This window comes from Nycticebus coucang, chromosome 12 (assembly GCF_027406575.1).
Source record: "Nycticebus coucang isolate mNycCou1 chromosome 12, mNycCou1.pri, whole genome shotgun sequence".
Taxonomy (NCBI): domain Eukaryota; kingdom Metazoa; phylum Chordata; class Mammalia; order Primates; family Lorisidae; genus Nycticebus; species Nycticebus coucang.
The window spans coordinates 33,679,273-33,701,314 of NC_069791.1; the positions used below are offsets into that span (position 1 = coordinate 33,679,273).

The window sequence follows — 22,042 nt, forward strand, 5'->3', positions numbered from 1 at the left end:
TAGGTAAAGTCCCTCTTGCAGCTGTATCCCCCATCCAAAAGGTGTGACATACACACCTTACATTGTGCCCATTAAGTGGGAGCACCCAAACTCCTCCCCTCCTTTCCCCCCTCACCCCAACTTGAATTGAAATGAGTTTTTCTCCTATGTGGGTGTGAATTAGATCATCTACTGACGATGCTATATTTTTATTTAATTTTATCATAAAAAATTCCATGAAAATGTTCATGATAAAAATCATACTTACTAAAAAGAGTGAAATGTGTTTCTTGGCCATCACTCAGTTTTCATCTTTAGTGACTCTTTCCAGGATTTGTGGAATGAACTTTCTCTGACTCCTTTGGCTCCACTGCAGCGGGTAGGGTATATTATCTCCTTTATTCTCGCAGTAAACGTATGAAGTAGGTATTATTGCGCCTGTTTTGCTGATGAATAGGTTCTGACTCAGAGATTAAGTGACTTTGTGGAGTCTCAGAGTGACAGAATCAGTAAGCTATAGAGCCAGCTGTTCTTTACAACTCAGGACTTTTGATTCAGAGTCTAAATAGAATGCCCTTTTCAGTATATTACTTTTAGAGAGGCAGAGTTTCAACTCTGTTTTCCAGAATATTTGTCTCTGATTCCATTTTCTTAGACATGAAGGACAGTCCCCATCTTGTTCCCATCAAGGACACGCTGTAGGAGTAGAGGGAAGAACACTTGGGTCAGTAAAGGGCAGGGCAGTGGCCCTGAAGTTGGCGAGCTGACAGCAGAGCATCTGCTCAGGTACCACACAGCCACCATCCCACGCGAGGATCCATCCTGGAAGAAGTTTTCAAGTCACAAACATTTCTGGATATAGATTTTAAAGAAGCCATTGAGACCAAATGGTTGACAAAGAAAAGAAATGTTTAAAAGTTTGCTTTTTCGTTGCAATTTATATGGTACTTAACAGATATACACTCACAGTGTATGAGACCCACAGTGAATATCTATTATCTAATCATGCACCCATGTACATACACACATACATGTATACATAGGTGCGTAAAATAAAAACATGACAATTATTGGCATAACTCATTAGATAATTCACGATGGAGTTATTCTTCCCCTTCTGTGATGTATGTATGACATGCTAAAAGAGTTTGTGGATATTACCCTGTATTTCTCTGGATTATATTTCACTCTCCTAGATCAATAATACAAGAAAAGGTAACTGCTCAAAGTTAAAGAAAAACATATAAATTCCAGGATTTAATTTTGTTGTTGATAAAACCTTGTACATCCATCATAGAAAATACGTATAGCATATGTCCATTTTACTATTTCATGGAAGGCCTGTAAGAATGGTCCCCAGTTTTGGTCTAATAAGAGAAAGGAATTTTTTTGAAAGTAATTTACTAAAATCCAATAAGCTGTAAAAGTAAAAGCTCATGGAATGACACAAACCCCTATATATTTCCCCACACTCTGAAAGTGTGTGGAAGGAAAGAGGGTTGCTAGTGAGTTCTAGAGAAGATCTGCAAATGGATTCCCTCCAAGTCTGGCAAGCATTTTAATGAACAGAAGAACCTCAGGAAATGTAGAAGACGGATGGAAAACACTTGTCCCCTGTGTCCAGGGAGTAAAAAGTTCCTTGTAAAAGGGGAGAAGTGAGACCCACAGTGAAAAGGCAGTCCGTCGTTCCAAAGTTGCCTTGAATACGGTCTTTCACATGTTAAGTCTCCCCTTGTGAGGTGAGGTAGTTTAATTTTTCAGACCCCTCCATGTTGTGCCACGTCATTCCTGATTTTAAGTTCTGTAAAACTGGGGTTAGAACTCTAATACAGTTGACCTTGAAATTGTGGACATTCATCTCTCGGGATGTTGCCTGTCTTCCACCCAGCGTGTGAAGCAGCAGCTCTTGTCGCTAATTTAGCATTAAGTAGCAGCTCACTGAAAATGCTTTATCACTGCTATAAAATTTACTTACAAATCATAAATACGAGAGACACACTGCTTTCATAAATAAGAATATTCTTGTAACGTCAATCAAATCTTAAATTTCTGAGTTTAAGGAACTCTTCTGTCAATGGGTATATTCAAATTTATTGACTAACAGAGTAGGTAGCTTAACCAGCGGTCTTCGAAATTGTGTAAAAGTGGTTCATTTAAAAAGATAATGTGCTTCACATAGCATCTCTCTCAGTGTTCTGTATACAAAGCCAATTAATCAGTACTAATCAATTAGTAGTCAGACCCTACACAGAATGAGTCAGATGCTCAAAGGTTAAAACACTAAACACTGAGGTGATTCTGTTATTTTACATCCTACTATGTCTGGTGTTATGTTGTGGCTAAAATGTTATTTTACAAACATTTTGTTTTCTAGACCTGTATCGCTACTCATGAATCTAATGGGATTGATATCATCATTGCTTTGATTCTAAATGACATAAACCCTCTTGGTAAATACCGAATGGACCTGGTGCTCCAGCTAAAGGTATGGTAAATTTATCTTTCAGGCAGGGAAAGCTGTATTTTCTATAGCATAAAACTCTCTTTCAAAGTTGGTTGTTGTAAAAAGCAAGATATTATCCTATTTTCAGCTAATCGGTTGACAGACAGGGATGACAATGCTTACTAAATTCCTGTTACAACAGAAATTAACTTTGAGGTCATGCTCAGGGGCGGGGTTTGCTTTGTTTCCCTCCTTCCCTTCTGTTTTTATTTTACATTTTTCACTATCCAGAGAAGCAGAAGGAGCTGAGCATTTACTATGCTATATATTTTTAATGCACCTTGACTACAGAATTCCATTTAGCAAGTCACAATTAATTAGACAAAGTCAATGGAATGCTGTGTTTTAGTTTTATGACTCTTCTTTCTAAAGTTGTTCTCCTTTACATTATATTTTTTTCACTTTTTTAAAATTTCAGATTAATATGAGGGCACAAATTATTAGATGACAATGTTTGCATTTGTTACAACAAGGTCCCTGTTGTAAAGTTGTGTCCCGCATCCAGCAGGCGTGCCCTCTACCCTAACCTTGTGCACATTAGGTGGGAGCACATTGACCCCCTCCTTCCTCCTCTTTTCCTCTCCCTTTTCCCCCCAACTTAAATTGAATTGAGTTTTTCTCTTATGTGGGAGTGTATTAGTTGGTCTACTGGCTTCATATTGGTGTTGAGTACATTGGATACTTGCTTTTCCATTCTTGTGATACTTTACTAAGAAGAATGTGTTTCAACACAATGGCATTTTAAAGTAATTATTTTAGTTCAAATGGAAATAGACAAATGAATATACAAGAAATTATATAAATCTGAAATGCTAAAGCATGATACTCAGTTGAGATGAAATATTAAAGACCATATTATTGTGTTAAGTATTAAGCTGGTAAAAAAAAATCATTGGTTAAATACAATTTGTCTATAAAGGCAGGTGTATCTAATATTTTAAAGAATATATAATTATATTTAACTTTGAATGGGTAAATTTTTGGCCAAAAAAGAATAGGAATGATATTTTTTATATTTCTTTTCCTAAATGTAGGTTTAGGGATGGAATGGAGTGCACATTATGTTCTACTTCTGTGAAGACTGTGCTAAAGGTCTTCCTTTAGTAGGAGAGAAGAGTTTTTAATTTTCCAGTGTTTTTATTTGCATTGTGTATATTCCTTGGAACTTTCTGTTCATAGATTAGAATGAAGGTGATCCTTACGGAGGCTGTACTTGTACTGTTTGCTCATTAGTGTCATGCTTCAGTTACTGAAACCACTTGCCTAGGCGAATATACAGCTTAATTTGACTAATTAGAAAAATGTTTGTTATTTTATCTTAAATTCGTCTTTACTCTTAATTTATAAAAACAACAATATCTAGAGGCCTTGATCTTTGGCTTTTTGAAGGCTTCATACGTTTAAAGACTATATCTTTTTTTTTTTTTGAGACAGAGTCTCACCTTGTTGCCCCTTTGTTTGTAGAGTGCTGTGCTGTCATAGCTCACACCAACCTCAAACTCTTAGGCTCAAGCAATTCTCTTGCCTTGGCCTCCCAAGTAGCTAGAACTACAGGCACCCGCCACAATGCCCGGCTATTTTTAGAGACTTGGTCTTGCTCTGGCTCAGGCTGGTCTCGAACCTATGATCTCAGGCAATCTACCTACTTTGGCCTCCCGGAGTGCTAGGATTACAAGCATAAGCCACTAAGCCCAGCTAAAGACTATCTTTAATTCTCATTTTAAATTATTATAACTTAATGGAGCAATAACTGAATGACTTACCAGATTATTTACAAATCCAAACATATGTGAAAAAATTAAATGATGGGGTATAACTTAATAACAGCACAAAGAGATTCTCAGCTATTTAAATGCTTTTTTAAAAAGGTTATTTAAATGTTTGTTTATTTAATAAGTAAAATTAATCTGTACAGATTGCTCTAATTTATTTAATAAGTAAAATTTATTTATACCTTTTAAAAATATGGTAAGTTGGATAAATCACAGTATATCTATAATACCAAATGTTGTATGGACTTGACTTGAAATATTTTAAGTATAATTTTTTTACTTAATAAATGAGACGAGTGTACCTTTCTAAACAATTTATGAGATATGAGAACAGTGTTTGTAAGACAAACTAACATATATACTGGCAAATTTGAGGGGCTTTGATGAGTAGGGTACTGTAAATAATAAATTCTCTATAACATTATAGAGATGACATATTAAAAACATCAAAGTTTTGGCGGTGCCTGTGGCTCAAAGGGATAGGGCGCCAGTCCTATATGCTGAAGGTGGTGGGTTCAAACCCAGCCCCGGCCAAAAAAACCACACACACACACACAAAAAAAAAATCAAAGTTTTATAACTTTCACTACTGAATTTGATTGCTAAATCATAATTTTAAGCATACTTAACACTAGCATACTCATTTAATGGAAGACTCTATGAATTTTTGTGTATGTAATATATTGTGTCCTTTCCTTTTTATTTTTATTTGCGCAAGTAAGTTGTGAATATGATGTGTTTAATTTTTAAATAGGTAAAGAGGTTTGTTGTTTCTTTTTTAGGATCGGATTTCCTTTGAAAGAAAATCCCCTACTAACACATTTCCATTTGATTTTTTAGTATATATAGACTCTTACACTTTCAAATTGATTTGTATTTCAGTAGGTCATTTGCAAGATATCTATTCTTCTGACATAGTATGAAAAAAAAGATTGGATAAAAAAAATACCACATTGCCAATAGCATTTTGAGAGCCTACTGAGCATTGCTCATTAAAGAGCACTGTTAGTGATACCAGGGTTTTATTTAATAGCTTAGAATTCTGTGGAGATCTGTGCAGATTGCTCTAAACATTTTAGATCTCACTAATCCTGGAACTTTACTTTTTTGGTATGTTGCAAATTCATATTTCTGACTCATGAATTTAGAATGTTATAGATTAATTCTAATTATTCAGATTCATTTAAATTTTTTATTTGCTAATATAAATATTTCAACTTAAAAACAATTTTGGGAAATTCTTTAAATTATGTATCATCTCTGTAAAATATGTCATTAATATTTGTTCACCTTATTTTCTTGTGAAGATGTCATCCAGAAATGCCTACTTAGGAAATAGTGAAGGAAAATGTGATTATACTTTAATGTACTATGTGGTGAGTCAACTTCACACTTAAAGCACCTTTTCACCAATATAAAAAATATCCCTTGTAACGTGGCTCTCATGATTCATTAATTTTATTTTGTGTTGGCAATGTGTTAAATGTTCTGTTTTTAAATGTTAAGGCAAAAGAAATTGACATTTTTAAATTGTTTGATTAAAGAAAAAATAGCCCTGGTAATCTCAATTAAAACAAATGCAGGGGATCATTAATCCATGAAATAGACTTTGCATGTGCATTAACTCAATCTGTGTCTCCAGAACAACGCCTCCAAGCTTTTGCTGGCCATTATGGAAAGCAGACACGACAGCGAGAATGCAGAAAGAATTCTTTTTAACATGAGACCCAGGGAATTGGTAAGAAAACTTTTAAAAAGCTGTGTTAATAATGTGTCACCTAAAAGGGACAATTTCACCATATGCACATCAGGGAAAAAGTCCGCTGACTTTCACTGTTCCACCAAGGTGTAATGGAACACTATGACCTAGCATTATGAATGACCTCCGAAGGCCCTGTGACGGTAGGGGGGCTGATGGCTTTGGTAATTGTAGCCACTCCAAGCCCTTTTCTTAACCAAATTGTCACAGTCTACTAAACTATATGCAAATGTGTCTTGCTAGAAAAAAAAAAGTCAGCTTTAGTTTCATAGTTTATTGGCATCTGTGAGGAAGGTATGTAAAAGAAAATAATCGTACCCTTCAAAAATTTTACTTATACCACTTACTGAAAAATAAAAATAAAACCCATATTGTTTATAATTATTCTTGTCAGTGGAATGTTGTATAATGCCTGGCCTAGAGGAAATTGTGCAGAGCCTGGGTAGAGATTGTGCACAGATCGTTAGTGGGTCTGCCTCTTGTGGAAATTATATTTTCTTTGTTCCTCATAACATGCAAATTATGAATAAATGTAGGCGTGTTTTAGAAGCACTGGGTTTCAAGATCACTGAGGACATACTCAAACCATATCGCTCAGTGTCCCAGTAACTAAGTCCCACTCTCATCAGAGCCATTGTTGGTGCTGTTGGGAAATCCCATGGAAGGCTGACACCATACTCTCTTGCTTTTACTTTATTGGTAAAGGATAGACTCAAGAAGGGGAGAAGGGGAGGAGAGAAAAAAGATATAGTTTGATTTAACATTTATTTAATCAGAGGTTAGATCTATAGGCAGTGGGTTAAGAGGACAACAGATGCCCTATCCTGTGGTTAAATGGGGCAATGAATTATGTGTCTGTTCAACAACAGTATAGCACAATAGACCTTTGAACATACTGTTTGCTGGGCAGACAACATGTTACCTCCTTATCCACTTCATCCTTGTGGTCCACCCTCAGCTTCTTGCCTGTGTTAGGTGCACCTGTTCTGGGCTTTGTAAGAGCCTCACATTTTGCTCTACCACAGGACTAACTACTCTGTTTATTTTCCCCTTTACCTGCTGTCTCCCCCACTGTGGGAGATACGTTGTCCTATCCACTGCTGGATCCTTAGTACCCAGTTCAGAGTCCAGCGCCACGTCTCCCTGTTACCCAGTGGGCCTGTAATAAATAATTAAATCTGAGCCGGGTTCCATATTCTCCTAATTCATGGGATCTTTGGCACTATCAACATTCAAAAACCAAAGCAAAATTTCCCAAGGAAAACAATGGAATATTGTAGGAAAATTCTAACATGTTCATTTCAATAAAGATGGTTTTCAAGGGCATTTTCATTTAGAGTACTTTGGTACTTTGGAGTTTCATGAAGCATCCCAGTTTTTAATTATAATTTATAAACAAGTTAAAATGGATGTTGTCGTGGCATTTCAAACCTTTATTGTTTTTGTTGATAGGTGGATGTGATGAAGAATGCCTACAACCAAGGATTGGAGTGTGATCATGGGGACGATGAGGGTGGAGATGATGGTGTTTCTCCAAAAGATGTCGGACACAATATCTATATTCTGGCCCATCAGGTGTCACATTTTATATCTTTATATTATTTTGGTCATCCTTTCGGTCACGTGTTTTGTCCGTGGCTTATTGTGCTATTTTGAAGTTCTGGTCCCTTCATTTATTCAGCACTTGCTGTCCTACGTTTGAGCTAAAGAGAGGAGCCAGCTCCCAGGATGCCTGCTTGTGTACTTCAGAGAATGCTAGGGGGACAGGTCACAAGAAAATCACATTTGGCACCCAGAACTGTCAGGCCTGGAGGGAAGAGGCAGATGTTTGAGCCTGAGCAGCATGCAAATTTTGGCAGCAAACAGAAGTCCCCAAGGAGAGAGAAGGAGAGGCTTCAGGGAAAGGAACACGGAGGAAGGGGTTCCCCAGCTCACATCAGGACAGAGCTGGCCGGCAGCCTCTGAATCCTTGAATAATAAATTGACATGCTTTTTGCAGAAGTCTCAAAGTGGCAGCCTCTTATTGGTTTCTAGTGGTCTTCTAACAAAGATGAGGCTACATTTTACATTTTCTTAGAGGATTCGCCTCCGTTTTATAACTCACAAAAACAGGTACCTGTTGAGTATTAATCAATAAATTTAATTCCTTAAACATGAAGATCAACTTTAGATTTGCATCTTCTAATGCAGATTTGTTTAGAAGTAAACAGTTGTAAATGTACATTTGCCAATTTGATTTTGTCTAGAGTAGCTCCCTCGTTTTTATAGACAAGGTTCAAACTTTGTAGACGTTCACAATCTTTATCACCATTTTCTCCTATTGGCATTCTCTCCCTTTTACTTCCCCACGCATCTTATCAGCTGCTCACATAAACGTTGATAGATGTAAAGTCAGATTCTGAGCAGATTTCTTTTTAAAGGAGGCTCTTCAGAGCTTTCTTAAGCCCTCCTTTAGTCTTTACGTCACTTTCTAATGTATGTGAACGTGAGTGCAATTTTTACAAAAGTTTCTGGGAAGGAGTCAGACTCTAAAAGATATAAACAAAATAAGCTGCTGTTGTTTTATAATATAGTTGACTCATTGAGAAGATTTTAAGGTTTCTCATAGTCTGTCAAAATGCATGTATGTAACAGAAAGAGGTAAGGGCCATTGAGTTATAGCTACAAAGAAGAGCATTTTAGGTGTTAGGGAACTAAAAAGCCAAGATGAAGGACAAGTTGAAGAAAGAAAATTTAGGATGTGGAAAAGGGGTCATTTTAGAAAGAGAAATCAGATGACAAGAATTGAGTCAAGCTAGAAAGAACTCCCAGGCTGAGAATTAAAATCATATCGTCTCCCAGAACGAACACAGAAACGTGGTGACACAGTACGTATACAGGGTCGAAGAGATGCTTTAGAAGCTGTGGCTTTGGGGAGGGGAAAAGGCAAGGAAGACTGGCTTGGGATGAGCGGTAATGAGCTTGAGAAGAAGGAATTAAGGGAATAGAGCCACTTCTGTTTCCTTGGGTGAAAGCTGGTCTTCACTCTGTCTGTGGAGGTCATTGTTCCCGTCCACGTGAGCAGCTCCATGAACAAAGCCTGACCGTGCAGTTGTTAAGTGGAGAATGAACCACCAGATCAGCTGAACTTACCCTGGAGCCAGAAGAGTGGCAGATGTTTGAGCCCCGATCACACCCATGTTCGTGGAGAAATTTAAAAAAGCCAATCCCAGATCCCCAGTATACGGGGAGTAACAATGCAGACGTCACAATCAAGAAAAGACTTAATGTGAGGTCAGTTCAGTTTTAAGCAGACTAAGAGCAGAGGATACCAATTTTTTTAAAGGCTAAATTGCATGTTGAGAAGAAAGGTGAAAGAGGATAAAGAATGTAAGAGCTGGTCACAGATGGAAAGATGACATAAAAAAGAAAATAAGGTAGCCTGGATATGAAGGAAGTTAAAAATGAAGGTGGCATTCTGATGGATTTGAGTTTGTTAAAGTGCTAAGGAGAAGAACAGATGTATTCAAAGACAAGGGTGGAAGGAACGGGAATTCAGAAGTATTAAAAAGGCAACAAGGGGTTAAAATTAACATAGTGAAAGGAACAGAGAAGACCATGGAGGTGAAAATAGCTTGAGTGGATAGATAGAGGCTTTTAAACTCCCCAAATCAAAATACTGGAAAAGCCATAGTTTGCAGAGCAGTGAGGGGACAACAAATCCAGCCCTTAGGAGAGAGAACAAAGATCAGGCTGAGCAAAGGGAGGAAGGAAATTCTGAATTGCTGAATGCGTTAAGCCTTGCGATTAAATTGTAAGAGGAGTTTTTAGGAAATGCATGTCCATATTGGGTCCCTTTTAGAATTCAAAGGGGATATAGGAATTAGAAAAAGATGTGGACCTATCGTATGTAAGTAACAGTGTGGAGTTAAGCAACTGTCAGCTTATTTTATTATTGTGGCATAAGAATTGTCACCTTGCTGTTTAGAAAAGTGTTCTTTATGGGATGACTCTTCTCTGCCAATTGTTCATGAAAAATTATCAGATGTCACTGTGTTCTGTTGATCTTTCTCCAAGTGACTCTTCTGGCTTTCTCTGGGTTGGGATATTATATGCATTTGGTTTCTTGGGAGGCCAACCGTGGTTGCCAAGTTCCTTATGGACGCATTATCTAAATAGCTCGCACACCAAGGCACAAATGCAAATGAACAGTGGTGGCAAGCTTTGCTTAGAAGTGGTCGTGTAGTTGTGCACAGTGGTTTGACCAAGTCCAGGGTTCACTCTTTTTATTGTGGATGTGGAATCATTGGGCTCCTAAATGCAAATGACGGTGCAGATTGGTTTCTGCCTCTGCACAGTTCAGTAATTCAAAAACCAAGAGGCAACTTCCTCCTTGTTTTACTATAATCATCTTGTGTACAGACAGGTTATTCTGGTGCACTCAGACTTTCAATTTTTGTTGTTTTCTTTTCATGGCAGTGAGGTAGTTCTGCTTTTCCTACCATGAGATCCCTTTTGGCCCTTCCTGTGGTTAGTGTTACAAGAAACAAACAATGCTTCTTGTAAGCGTCTTGTCTGATCTACATAAAGCTATAAATACATCAAAAAGGGAATTTCTTAACTTCTAATACTCTGGTGTCAGCTGAGAATTTCCTTAAAATTCAGCTAAGTGTCCTTTTTAATCTGTGTCTTCTATATGCCTTCCTTCCGTCTCTCTGCCCCTTCGCTCTGCTCTGGTCTTGTTCTTTTTATATTCTGGGTTCTTCCTGTGCCTTCTCCTCTTTATTCCTGCTATCTGTGGAACAGTCACTGCCCACAGGCTAGAACAGTGTTCATGACTTTGTGTATGTTTAGTATATGTGAAGCCATATTGTTTCTGTGGTCTCATGCAGCAATTTCTGTCTTTCTGTATGAGACCCTTCATTTAATGCCTACCAGGAGTTAGAAGTTTATGAAGAAATGTTATATGCTTTGCAGGATGGGAAGAAGTATTAGATAGCAAGCTGTGGAAAGCAAAAATAGCTCCTGGATCATAAGGCCAGAAAGAATGGATCATTTTAATTGGTTATACAAGACTCTTTTCAAAATACAGGCTTGAAAAAATTGTATGAGCACTTTTCCATATCACTAAATGGTCTTCAAAAAATGTAATTTTAATGTCTGCATAACTGTTCATCATTTGAATGTACCATAATTTATTTAATCACTCCTTATTGTTAGACATTTAGGTTTCTAACGTATTTGATATTATAAATTACTGTATGATTAACATCCTCATACATTAATCTTTATCTGCCACACTGATTATTTCCCTAGGATAAATTCCAGGAAGTTTAATTACCGGGCCGCCACAGGGTAGTGACTATTTTATGGTTCTTGATGTATATTGTTAAATTGTTTTCCACAGTTTATGATAGTTCTTATCTTACTGAATCCAAAAATTATTACTATTTAAAAAAAAAATCTTTGCCAAAATGATAGTGTTTGGAAATAATGATTGCTCAAGAAATGTTTGTTGAATGAATAAATGAATGACAAATGAAAGGAGAATCATGTTCTGTTTCATATCTTTTGGATTATTAGCAAAATGGACAATCTTATGACGTGTTCTGTGGTCATTTATATTTCTTCTGTGAATTACTTGAAAGTGTATTTATCCCTTCTTCTATTGGTGTTCATTTTTTCTTACTGAATGAATTTTAACTAAGAATAACTCTTTTATCAGTTGTATTAGTTATGTCTGCTTCTTTCTGATTCTTTGGCTTTGAATGTTTTAATGATAATTTTCTTTCACTACCTTGAGATTGGTGAAACATTTCTCTAAATTTTCTTCTACTGTGTAATGAGTTTAGTTTTTGTATTTAATTATATAGTATTTCCATCTTATGATGCAGAAATAATAAGAAATTAAGTTCTGATCTAATTCATCTCCAAAGACACATTCCAAGATTTAACAGCAAATTCCTACAGACCCATTAGGACAGTGTTTATAGGAATTACATGAGGGTGATATAAGGCATAGGCCTCAGAGAAAAGCTTTAGTAGAAGAAATGGAGCCAAAATCCAAACCACCTTCACGGCCAGCCCGGGCACGTGAACGAGTGATCTGGGTGCAGTTGGGACTGGGATGGTCTGATGCCCCTCTTTCAAAGCAAGGCGCTGTTACTCATTTCTGCCAACTTGCAAATTGGGATGACAGGAACTGGATTTCCACTTCCCCCAATATTTCAAAAGACGCGTGAATTTTGAAATTTTTTTTAAATTTGGAATCTTCTAACTTAAATGTTGGCAACTCATTCAAGATTTTGAAAAACACTGAGCAGGCCAAACAAAACTCGCTGGCATGCTGAATTCAGCCCTTGAGACTTCAGTTTACCACTTACACAGTAAAAGAGGTGAATTCCTCACTCATTCCTTCATTCCACTGCATAGATGTGTACAGTGCTTCCTAGACTCCAGGCAGTGTGCCAGGTGCTGGGAACACAGCAGCAGAGATCAACAGCAGATCAGCTCAGGGAATTCACGTTCTGGCTGGGAGCTTGAAGAGCAGACAAATCAGAGAGAGAGCAGTGAATGAGAAGAGGGTGTGGGGAGAGACAGAAACTGGAGGCTCCTAGAAATCAGTTGATTTAGAGAGTTTTCTTTGAGGGGCTGACATGGAAGCCAGATCTAAGTGAAAATAAAAAAGCCAGCAGTATGAAATTGGGGGAGGGAGGTTTCAGGGAAGCTTCCCAGTGGCTTGAAAGTAGCAATGAGCCAGGCATGTTTAAAGGAGCAAAAGAGGACGTGGGTAGTTTGACCTCTCACCCGCCCCCAGACCAGCTGTTGGTACTTGAATATTATACTGATCACATGTAACACACCTCAGCTGCATTTTTATAAGACCGTCGTTCCAGAACATTTATTGATCACTTCTTATGTAACGCTAGTTGCTAAGATGGAAAGGTGACTAAAGATGCAATCAAAAAGCTTACATATAAGGGTGAGGTGAGGTGTATATAAGGGGAAGAGGGAGACAGAAAAACTGTTATAATTAACCTAGTTCTATTACAATAGAGGTTTGTACAAAATGCACTTCCTCTAGAAGTCAGGAGAGGCTTCATGGAAGAGATGACACTTGAACTGAATCTTGAAGCCTAGAAGGGTGGAAGAAGACAGAGGAAACAGCTTCAGCAAAAGTGCACAATTGGTATTTCAGAGAGGAACTTCTTTTGGTAATAGTGATAGGGATCTTACGTGGCATTATTTCTTTGCATGAAATGAACTACAATTTTGAATTGAGTAAATGTATTGGTAGCTGCAGTAGGCGTTTGACAAATCTTGCACACATGGGTGAATACATGAAGAATGAATGAAGAGTGACTAGGAAACAATATCTTTTAAAGCTTTGGTATTATATAGTATAAATGTTATAATTAAAATCTGTATACATATATTTTCCTTTTATCATTAACACTGTGATCTAAGTTAGTGGTACTTTCTGCTCCTGGAGTATGAATTCCTTATGCACAGATACATGTAAAATGTCTTTTTTATTCCTGTTTCCACATCAAGTACAGTGCCTAGAATACAGTCGACACCCAAGAAGAGTTTAGGGAAATGATTTCTTGCAGTGTATGCATACTGATAATATTTTGTGTAATTTGGGCACGATATAAGATTAACATTAATAGAATTCTACAAAGCTCATATCAGCATTCTGGCAGTCAGGCATCTCATTCAACTGCTATTCACTTTCTTTTTAGTTTTATAGATCTCTCTTTTCCAATCTTGTCAGTAAACTCTACATAGACTGGGCCCTATAATGTCTTCCCTCCTGCAAGGTACTTTTCTTATTTTTATTCATGATCCCACTTTTCATCTGAACTAACGGAATATCTCCTCCTATTGTTTTTTTTTGTAGAGACAGAGTTTCACTTTATGGCCCTCGGTAGAGTGCCGTGGCCTCACACAGCTCACAGCAACCTCCAACTCCTAGGCTTAAGCGATTCTCTTGCCTCAGCCTCCCAAGTAGCTGGGACTACAGGCGCCTGCCACAACGCCCGGCTATTTTTTGGTTGCAATTTGGCCAGGGCCGGGTTTGAACCCGTCACCCTCGGTATATGGGGCCTGGGGCCGGCACCTTACCGACTGAGCCACAGGCGCCGCCCTCTCCTCCTATTGTTAAAACTCATTTTAGGATTGCCTTAGTTCTTTTAAAATCCAAATTGAGACCCCATTTCCTAGATAAATTCCAACCAACAACGGATCTTTTCTTTGTTTTGAATTCTTACATTTGTTATGTTCATCCAAAACCACACGTATAATTTTATACTAGCTTATGGTATATAGTACCCTAGAATTATTCTTTAATGGTTTCATATAGGTGGGTCTTGACTGCTTAACTAGTAGTAGATTCATAAAATCTGGGCAGCCGTGAGCCTCATTTAAAAAAAAAAGAAACTTTCAGGCAGCCACTGTGGCTCAAAGGAGTAGGATGCCAGCACTACGCCTTTGAGCCACAGTGGCAGTGGGTTCAAACCCAGCCCCGGCCAAAAACTGCAAAAAAAAAAAAAAAGAGAGAAACTTTCCACAAAGAAAAATGTAGTGAGAAAAAGTGCCTAGGTATAATGGATTTAATTCTTCTAAGAGGCACTTACCTATTTTTCACTAAGCAACCAGGACTCTTTGGGTTATGGTCACTTAAATGACCTCTCAAATTCATCATTAATGGGGACAATAAAACATGAAATCTGGGAAATGGGTTGAAACTGGACTTCCTAATTGTTAGTTTGGTGTAAGAATCATGAAGACAGATTTAGAGGAAGCAATTATTCTTTTGCTTAAGGTACCATGTTTGTTAGTTATGTATTTATTTCTGAATGACATAATTACTAGAGCATCATTTTGGCAATGTAGAAGGCTGGTGCTGTGTCTGTGACTTCTGTCTGCTTTGACTTCAACTATATCCATTAAATTCAAAGTGTATTGGAAGAGCTAGAGATATCAGGAAGGGCTTTTATGACCCCCTCCCCCCAAAAAGGGAAAGTGCATAGCATTTCCTAGCATATTTTAGAACCTTAGACTATTAGGGAACCCAATATCTAACCAAAGCCAATACGTGTATCTTAACTTTCTGGAGAGGGAGTGAGAAAGAGAGAGAGGGGATGGTAGGAATGACCAGGGTGTTTTAAGGACTGGGATTCCTATGTCATGCTGAAGAAATTTTCTAAAAGTCCTGATAGTCTCAATGAATCCATTTTTTTCTTTAAAAATTCTATTTTTGCCAGGTTAGTGTCTTACACCTGCAATCCTAGCATTTTGGGAGACTGAGGCAGGAAGATTGAGACCAGGCTGGGAAACATAGCAAGATCTTGCCTATACAAAATATTTAAAACTTAGCCAAGCCTGGTGGCACACACCTGTATGTAGTCCCAGCTACTCAGGAGGCTGAGGTAGGAGGACTGTTTAAGCCCAGGCATTTGAAGCTGCAGTGAGCTATGATTGTGCCACTGCATTCTAGCAACAGAACAAGACCGTACCTCAAAAAAAAAAAAAAAATCATGTTTCATAACTATAATTGCTTGAACTAGATTCGTTTTAAGGGATATGCATATAAATTACTCTAAATAGCTAAACTTTAATTTATACTGAAATCATGTGAAATGTATAGATCACTCAGACTACTTACAATGTTTTCCTTAGAGATTTTGCTGTACACCTCTTTGCGGCTTCTGTTTTCTCATGCTAACATGTAGTAATCAGCATTGCTTCATTTACTTCATTTGTAGAAGCAGAAGGAAGGGTTTGTAATTGGATACATAACTTCCATCTCTAATATCTTTGAAGAGTTTTAACTAACTTGCAATTACTTCATCTTTGTTATTGCTCATAGTACAGAAAGCAGAAAACACAGCTGGAGGTTTCCACTCACAGAGGCGCTTGTAGCGCACTCATACGTTGGCTAGAATGTTGGAATATCGTGCAAACAGCTCAGCTACTATTCATTCTTGCACCCTGTATGTTCTATATGAACTATTTATGCCACTCAGCTTCTCTGTCTTCAGCTTTCTCATCTATGAAATATGATGGGTTTCCGTTAGCTGTCTTTGCAAAGTAAACTTCCCGAAACATATATGAACACAGAGGTAGCGAGACATGATGGCTCTTTAACTGGATTAGATTATATTCTAAATAATGCAATGGAATAACTAATCAACCGATACATGTCTATTAATTTACACCTTGTCTACTTGCAAGAGGAATTTAAGGAATAACAAGAAATGCACATGTATAATTAGACTGTTAGGGTATATTATTGGAAAGGAAAGGGGTTCTAAGTATGCTAAGGGTCTTAGCTAATATTCTTACTGTTTATCAGTCAGTGGTAGCTCTGAGCTTCTTGGGAACCAAGAATATAATTAATAACTATATTATTCATTAATGCCCAACTTTTTACTAGCATTTAATTCTAAAAGGAATTTATACAAGGGCATAGTACAACACAATAGACTATGATTTCTTTATATATATATATATATGTTTGTTTGTTTGTTTGTTTGTTTTTGCAGTTTTTTTGGCCAGGGCTGGGTTTGAACCTGCCACCTCTGGTATATGGGGCTGGCACCCTACTCCTTCGAGCCACAGGCGCCGCCCTAGACTATGATTTCTAAAAGAGTTTTGCAGAATACACCAGATAAAAAAATGGATGTAGCTGTTTTTCAGTTCTCAGGGGTAATGATCAAACCTTCTGAGGTACAATCGAGAATGAATATAATTCATTTTGAAGTGTGTTTCATCCAACAGTCATTGTGAAAAGAGATACTAAGTTCACTTCATAGAAGGACTTTTATAAGGTAGGACCTTTCCAATATGCGAACTCAAATGGAAAAACCTTCTTTATATCATCAAGAGAGTATCATATTAAACTGCAGAAAATAGACTTATTCTAAGTGTCCAGGCATGTGAAAAACCACTGTTCTCAGTGCTGGGATAAAAGAGTAAGGAGACAGACCCAAATCTCTCCCCTCAGTGAGCTTATATGCTTGTCAGATGTCTCCTCTTTGAGGCAGATTTTTTGTTCCTCTATGGCAGTGGTTCTCAACCTGTGGGTTGCAAACCCTTTGTAACAATGAAAATACATCGCAGCATTAGGAAGGTTGAGAACTGCTGCCCTATGGATGGATGGATGTTCTATAGACATCAATTGAGTGCTGAGTAGGGAATGCATGAGACAGAGCCTCTGTCCTCATGGGGTGTACCTTTCACATTGCAAGTGCTTGGGTAAAGAAGTGGGGAAGAGCCAGAAAGGGGAGTGGGGAGAGAATGAACCAGAGAGGGGCAGGGGAACACAGAGAGAGATCGACTTCTCTCTACCCTCCGTCACTGGGTCATTCACTCAGCATTGAAGCATGCAAATCTGCTTCTTTAAAAAACCTCCAGCCCAGTGGCCCATAACTCTGCTTCCTTTTATAGCAAAACATCTCTAAAGATGGCACATGGTTTCCATTTCCAATTCCTCTCTTCCTGTTCTCTCTGTAACCTGCTTTTTCCAGGGTCTTGTTCTCACCATGCCACCATTACAGCTCTTGATGAGGCCACGCCACCAGTCACTACCACCTTGATAAACCTTGATAAATCTTAAGAGTCGTCCTCATTCCACAGTTTACTTGACTGAGTTACTGACATTTGACACAATTGGCGAGTCTCTTTTCCCTGAAATTGCTTCTGCGTGTAGTTTACACACAGCACACTCTCTGGGTCTTTTTGTTTTCCTTCCCTGGTTTCTAGTTCTCTCTCTTGCTTCTGTTACCAGCGTTCTAGTCAGAGTGTTGTAGTGTCTTGTCTTAATCAACGGTCACTCCCGAGATCGGCTCATTCTGTCGTGTGACTGTAAACATCAGCTGTACCATGAAAAATTCCAAATTTGTATCTTCGGTGGGGGTCTCTCTTCTGAACACCAGACTTGTACCTCCAACTGTTTGCTCAAGATCTGCATTTGGACATCTCTTTAGGCACCTCACACTTAACCATATCCATAATGGAACTCATGATTTTTTCACCATCTGTACCACTTAGACACAAAACCAGACACTCAGATTCCAGAACCTGAGCTCTTTTAACATTACCATGCCGCAGGTCTGGTTTGATGCCTCTCCCAACACCCTCTGTGTGATGGGTATATTCCCATCTCACACTGTGCTGACTGCAGTGGTAGAATATTTATCACTGAATTTTTCTGGTCTGTTTACTTGTTTGCCTCCTCTTTTAGGCTCCAAACTCCATTTTATTCATAAATGTCACCCAATACATAGGACTGTGTTTGGTACAATAAATACTTTTGGTTGATTGAGTGAGTGTCTTGGGTGCTGTAGATCATTAGAAAGGAAGTAGGGTAATATTAGCTGGAGCTACTGTATAATGCTTTGTGGAAGGGCTTACATTTTAGATAATCTTATGGATTGATACGACTGAGGTAAGTGGTCTGGGTCTAGCTCATTTGTGCAATCCTAGTACTTTGGGAAGCTGAGGCAGGAGGATCACTTGAGGCCAGGTGTTTAAGACCACCCTAGGCAATGTAGCAAGACACTGTCTCTACAAAAAAAAAAAAAAATATTAACCAGGCTCAGTGGCATGCACCTGTAGTTCCAGCTGTTGTGGGGTTGAGGTGGGAGGATATCTGATAGGTTGCAGCCAGCTAAGATGACACCACTGCACTCTAGCCTGGGCCACAGAGCAAGACCCTGACTCTTAAAAAAAATGAGATAACAATTTTGATTCGAGGACAATTAATGATAATGACACGATGGGGGTGGGGGAAGGGGAGAGCAGAGAGAGAAAGAAGGAGAGAGGAGGTGGGGAAAGGAAGAGCAGCGACAGGGAAGGAGGGAGGGGGTGGGGTCTTGATGTGTGCCACACCTTTTGGGGGCAAGACATGATTGTAAGAGGGACTTTACCTAACAAAGGCAATCAGTGTAACCTGGCTTCTCGTACCCTCAATGAATCCCCAACAATAAATTAAAAAAAAAAAATGAGATAAGCAGAGAAAGAAGAGGAAGAGGAAGGCTTTCCATCATAGGGAAAATGCTCAGCGGCAGGACTGTATTCACATGCTGTGTATGTGTAAGTTAGGTTGTCTGGGTCCTTACAGGGAGGGAGGAGCAGTATGGTGCACCTGTGAGAAGTAGCTACAGAGGACCAAGTCTTAGCAGGCTGCAGAGGACTTCGAGTACCTCAAAGTAATTCATAGAAATATTTATTGAAAGGTAACATAGCACATATTGCTGCTAAATCATTTCTTAAAGAGTTCTTAGGTCTTCCTTACATTGCCATGAAATGAATAAGACATTAATGATTTTGGGAAATGCAGAACAAAGTAACGCAAGGACAAATAGCACCCAAGTCTGCTTTAGAAAATATTCACCAAACCAAAAGCATTATTGAAAGTCTTAAAAGGATTGTTTAATGACCATACTTTATTCATTTACTAATTTATACCCTGATGTTATTAAGCAAGTCTTTAAAGATAAATCAATTGTAAATGAGCCCCTGAGAAAACATAATTAATAAACACATAAGCTGATATACTAACACTTATGTGAAAGCATGAAGTCATATTCTGGATATACATGTTTCTGTGTGTGTTTGCAGGTATCTTATTGATTAGCTTGTTTTTCCAGCTTGAACATAAGAGAGTTTAACACTAACTGGCACTGTATCCTGAAGACACATTGAGGGACCATGAGATAGTTTGGAATGCCTGGATAGAGGGATCCAAATAATACTCTTAGTCAGTAGACCTAATACTAGAATAGTAAAGTAATGTATGAAAATAGCTCTTCCTGAAGTGCTGGCCACGAGAACCATGTAGCAAGATTGCTCAGCCTTTGGGTTTTGTGGCTGTTGGTGCATTTTGAGTCTCAGAATTACCTACAGGGGCACAGTAAAGTGGCAGACCACTGGGACAAAATAATATCAGAAGATAAACTGTTGTGCTTAAAAAAAAAAAAAATCAGTCCTCCTAAAAGGCAATAATTATCCTCAGTTAGACCAAAAAAGTCCCCATTAAGCCACAACCAAGTGATTATCTGAAATTATATAGTAGGGGAAAATTCTGGAAAGTCCCTCATCAGGATTTATGTTATCAATGAAATAAGATCTATTTTAGAGATAAAAAATTGGTAACTTCAAAGTATACCTTCTAGAATTGCATCTTTATGCTGTTTATGAGTTTGTGTTACTTTGTCAGGGGTTTGTGAAGCGCCATATGGTAAATATTGTAGGCTTTTCAGGTCATACTGTTTCTGTTGCAAATACTCAGCTCTGCCAAAAACAGCCATAGATACATGTGAGCAAAAGAGCCTTGCTGTGTTCAAATAAAACTTTATTTTTAAAAATGGTTGGCAGACCAGATTTCACCCATGAGCTTTATGTATTTTGCCAAACATTGGTGTAGACAATTTTTATATTTGTCATAGTCAGAAAGATTCCTGTGTCCCACATTTAAAATATCTTTGTAAGAACTGATGGGTTATTTACTTTTAAAACATTTTTTATGTCCATATTTATAATGTTTAATCCACTTTGTGTATGAGTGTAACACACCCCATACACACAGGGGGACACACCCATGCAGTTTCTAACAGGATGAAGAAGGCCGTGCTAGACCCTAAGCCTGACCCTAATGGAAGTTCTTTCCTCCACTGCAGTGGTTCTGTGAGGGACGCACTCTACAGACAGTCGAAGGCTTATCATAAATGAGAATTGACTGGCCAGTTGACAGGGCAGGCTTGTGATCATTCATTAGATTGAGAATATGAATGAATCAAGTTTGAATCAGGAGTGCCAATGAATCAAGACCAACAGAAGCAGAAGAGGGGGAGGGAAGGCAGATGTAATTGGAATGAGACAGATCCGGGGGTCTGTGTCAGAGGGGAAACTAAAGAACCCTAGCTGGGGGTAAGGGTGGTTTTCTACTTCCATCCCATACACAGCTTGGGAAACACTATGTATTAAACTTGTGGTCTGAAGCAGTGGGTCTCAAATCATCGTGTGCGTCAGATCCTGGACCCCAGTTACAGACACTTTGGCCCTACCCCAAACCACTTACTACCATCTAGCCCTGATATTCTTATTCAAGTTGTCTGCAGACCACAGTTTCCAAAAAAAACTATTCCAGACCTTTGTCCTCTCAGCTTCCTTCCCTCATTGTCTTGAGCCTGATCACCTGACCCAGAGAAGGCTGCTTCTCGTTTCCTGCCCTTCCTTCTCCTTTTTTGCTTTCACCCTTTTTGTAGCAATCTAAACTGATTGTTGCTTATTTCCTTCTTGTTAACCCCCTCTCAGAAATTAAAGAAATTAATCTCTGCTATTTATGGACAGGGAAATGGCTTATACCAAAACAGACAAATGCTCATAACTTTCTCCTCCCTGGGCATATATGCATTGGCTCCATAGGGCAGAGTGAGGATCTGGAGCCCTTCTCTGTTTTATATGTATGGTCTGTACTGACCAAACAAGAAGAGATGACCAGAACGGCGAGGGCACAGAAAGGGAGAGGCCAGAGATGAGGCCGAGCGTGTAGGGAGGGGCAGATCAGGAGGACATGCATATCTTGCTGAGAGTTTTGGCCTTTATTCCAGCAGCAATGGGAAGCCATCACTTTTGCCTTTTCCTAAGTCCAAGTATCACTTTGTCTTAGCTGATTTAATGATTCCAAATGGCTTAACGAGTATGAAAATAATGTGAAAGTCTTAGATAGCTCCCAGGAATAGTGTTGATGGGTGGGCCGATGGCAGTACTGGAGACGGAGGAGTCTTGGAGATGGAGTGGAGAGAGAAGTGGCTTGGTGCTAGACCTTCGGTGTCTATGGAGCTGGTGGGACGTTGGCTTGGAGGTGTACAATAGACAGTTGACTGTATGTGGTTGATTATTAGGAAGGAGAGGAAGGTTTGGAACACAGGTGGGCAGAGACATTGGTGTCTTGATGCTATTTGAAATCATGGATGTAGATGAGATTTCTCGGGAAAAGCAATTGGAATAAGAGGAGTAAAAGATCGAGAATGGAACCTT

General features: G+C 38.6%; 1 protein-coding gene across 2 annotated transcripts in view; it reads left to right on the forward strand.

Moving 5' to 3' along the window:
• The window catches only part of ITPR2 (inositol 1,4,5-trisphosphate receptor type 2), a 537,798-nt gene that overhangs the window by 384,896 nt on the left and 130,860 nt on the right, over positions 1-22,042 (forward strand). For both annotated transcript variants that reach the window (XM_053554147.1, XM_053554146.1), the window contains exons 43-45: positions 2,354-2,464; positions 5,897-5,992; positions 7,466-7,588. In XM_053554147.1, the coding sequence (XP_053410122.1) occupies positions 2,354-2,464; positions 5,897-5,992; positions 7,466-7,588 (330 nt within the window). The remainder of the gene's footprint in view (positions 1-2,353; positions 2,465-5,896; positions 5,993-7,465; positions 7,589-22,042) is intronic.